This window comes from Neopelma chrysocephalum, unplaced genomic scaffold, assembly GCF_003984885.1.
Source record: "Neopelma chrysocephalum unplaced genomic scaffold, ASM398488v2 Primary Assembly neopelma1_97037, whole genome shotgun sequence".
NCBI classification, from domain to species: Eukaryota; Metazoa; Chordata; class Aves; order Passeriformes; family Pipridae; genus Neopelma; species Neopelma chrysocephalum.
Window position 1 is genome coordinate 501 of NW_020925679.1, and position 2,045 is coordinate 2,545.

The window sequence follows — 2,045 nt, forward strand, 5'->3', positions numbered from 1 at the left end:
TTGGGGGGGTGGCGGTGGTGGGAAGAGGAGGGGGGGAAAGGAGGAGGAGGGGAGGGGGGGGCTCACATTTAAAAACAACAACAAATAAAAGAAACAAATCTAACACTTAAAATGAGGTAGGTTTGGGTGCAGAAGCTCCTTGTGTCTGTCGGGGTCTTGGCCTCATCCCGCCGCCGCTCCGGGGTCTCGTCCACACGCACAAACAAAAAGAGATCAAAAAGGAACCGAGCGAGCTCTGGCCGCCCTGGCAGGGGCGGGGCAGAGCCCGGATTGTCGAGCTCAAGGAGTCTGTGTTACCTTGGTAATTAGCGAGCAAATATTATTAGTTTCTAAAAAAAAAAAAACAAAACAAAAAAACAAAAAAAAACAGAAAAACCAAAAAAAAAAAACAAAACAAAACCAAAAACCCAAAAGAACCGAAAACAAAATAAAATAAAATAAAATAGAATAAAATAATCGTTTACATCCGGGCCGGCTCCGCGCGCTGGGCCCGGCGCTGCTCCCCCGTGGCTCCCCCACGAGGGAGGCTGGCGGTGAGGGGGGGGTGCTGAAGGGGGGGCTTCCGAGCCCCCCACTCCATTTGTTTGTTTGTTTGTTTGTTTGTTTGTTTTTTTCCTCGCAGGACGAAGCAAAGAAAACCCTGAGTTGCCAGTTCGTCCGTCCGTCCGTCCCGCCCGGGCAGGGCCGGCGGCGCCGCGGCCGCTCCTCCCTCCGTGCCCGGCTGCCCCCGGCACCTCCCGCGGCCCCGGGGAAGGGCTTGGCGAGGTCTCCCAGGCCGGGGGTGGCGGCCCCCAGCCCCGTTTTTTCCCAGCTAGTTCATCCACTTCCTGCAATTCCAGGCTCCACAGTGGCAGGGGATCTTGTGCTGATCGTCCTCGAAGTCGAACTGGTAGTCGTAGGTGAGCTGAGGGGAGGAGAGGGGAGTCACCTACGGGGCAGAGCTCAGTCCTGCCACTTCCAGACCCCCCTCCCAGCCCCCTCTGCCACCCTCCAGACCCCCCTCAGCCCCCCACTGACCTCCTCCCCCTTGGGGATGCGCCGGCTGGAGATGATGATGATCTTGTCCTCCTTGTCGAAGGTCACGACTTCGGCCACACAGTTCGGGGCACACGAGTGGTTGATGTACCTGGAGGAGGTGGAAGGTTACAACCGACCCAGGGGCAGGACAGACGGACACCATGGATCCCTCTGGGGGGGGGGCCCACCCTCCCCAAGCCCCCCCCCCGTGCTCACCTGGCCGGGCCCCCCGTCAGTGTGGCGTCAATGACGTGCTCGTTGTTGATGCGGAACATGTAGATGCCACGGTTCTGCCATGGGGGGACAAAAGGGTGTCAGGGGTTGCACCGAGGTCCCCACATCCCACCTGAGACCCTCATATCCCACCAGAGCCCTCAATACCCCATCTGAGACCATGTCCCACCTGAGCCCCCAAAATCCCATCTGAGCCCCGCCGAGTTCCCCCTCATCCCACCAGAGCTTCCAACGTCCCACCAGAGCCCCTCCAAACCCCAACCAAGTCACTTCCCATCCCACCAGAGCCCCCAACATCCCGCCCAGGTCCCCCCACCTCCCGCCAGAGCCTTCAATGTGCCCCCCAAGTGCCCCCCACATCCCCACCTGCTCCTCGTAGATCTTCTCCCGCCGGTTGGCCACCTCGTTGCGGATGATGGTGCCGATGTACTCGATGACCATCGTGTGCTTCTCGATGTCCTTGGCCGCGTAGAGCCCCAGCCCCTGGATGCGGGAGCGCGCCAGGTACACGTTGTTCTTCCACTCCGTCTTCAGGCGCCGGTACTGGGAGGACTTGGAGTGCACGAACTGTTTGCTGTAGGGCGTGTTGGTCTCGCCCGTGAACGTGCTCTGGTAGGCCTTGGACATGCTTGTGCTGTTCAGGGTGTGGGGCCTGCCAAGGAGGGGGGGGGATGAGAGGGGTCAGAGCAGAGGGATCCCCAGGGATCCTGGCTCTCCCAGCAGATCCCAGCTCTCCTGGGGGATCCTGGCTTTCCCAGTGGATCCCAGCTCTCCCAGCAGATCCCAGCTCTCCC

At 60.0% G+C, this 2,045-nt stretch overlaps 1 protein-coding gene across 1 annotated transcript in view; it reads right to left on the bottom strand.

The window, feature by feature from the left end:
• Nucleotides 1-293: 293 nt before the first annotated feature.
• KMT2D (lysine methyltransferase 2D) overlaps nt 294-2,045 on the bottom strand; it is a gene marked incomplete at its 5' end in the record, with an annotated part of 23,215 nt that continues 21,463 nt past the window's right edge. The window contains 4 exons of the mRNA XM_027671202.1: nt 294-904; nt 1,018-1,126; nt 1,234-1,307; nt 1,618-1,903. Of these exons, the coding sequence (XP_027527003.1) occupies nt 812-904; nt 1,018-1,126; nt 1,234-1,307; nt 1,618-1,903 (562 nt within the window). The remainder of the gene's footprint in view (nt 905-1,017; nt 1,127-1,233; nt 1,308-1,617; nt 1,904-2,045) is intronic.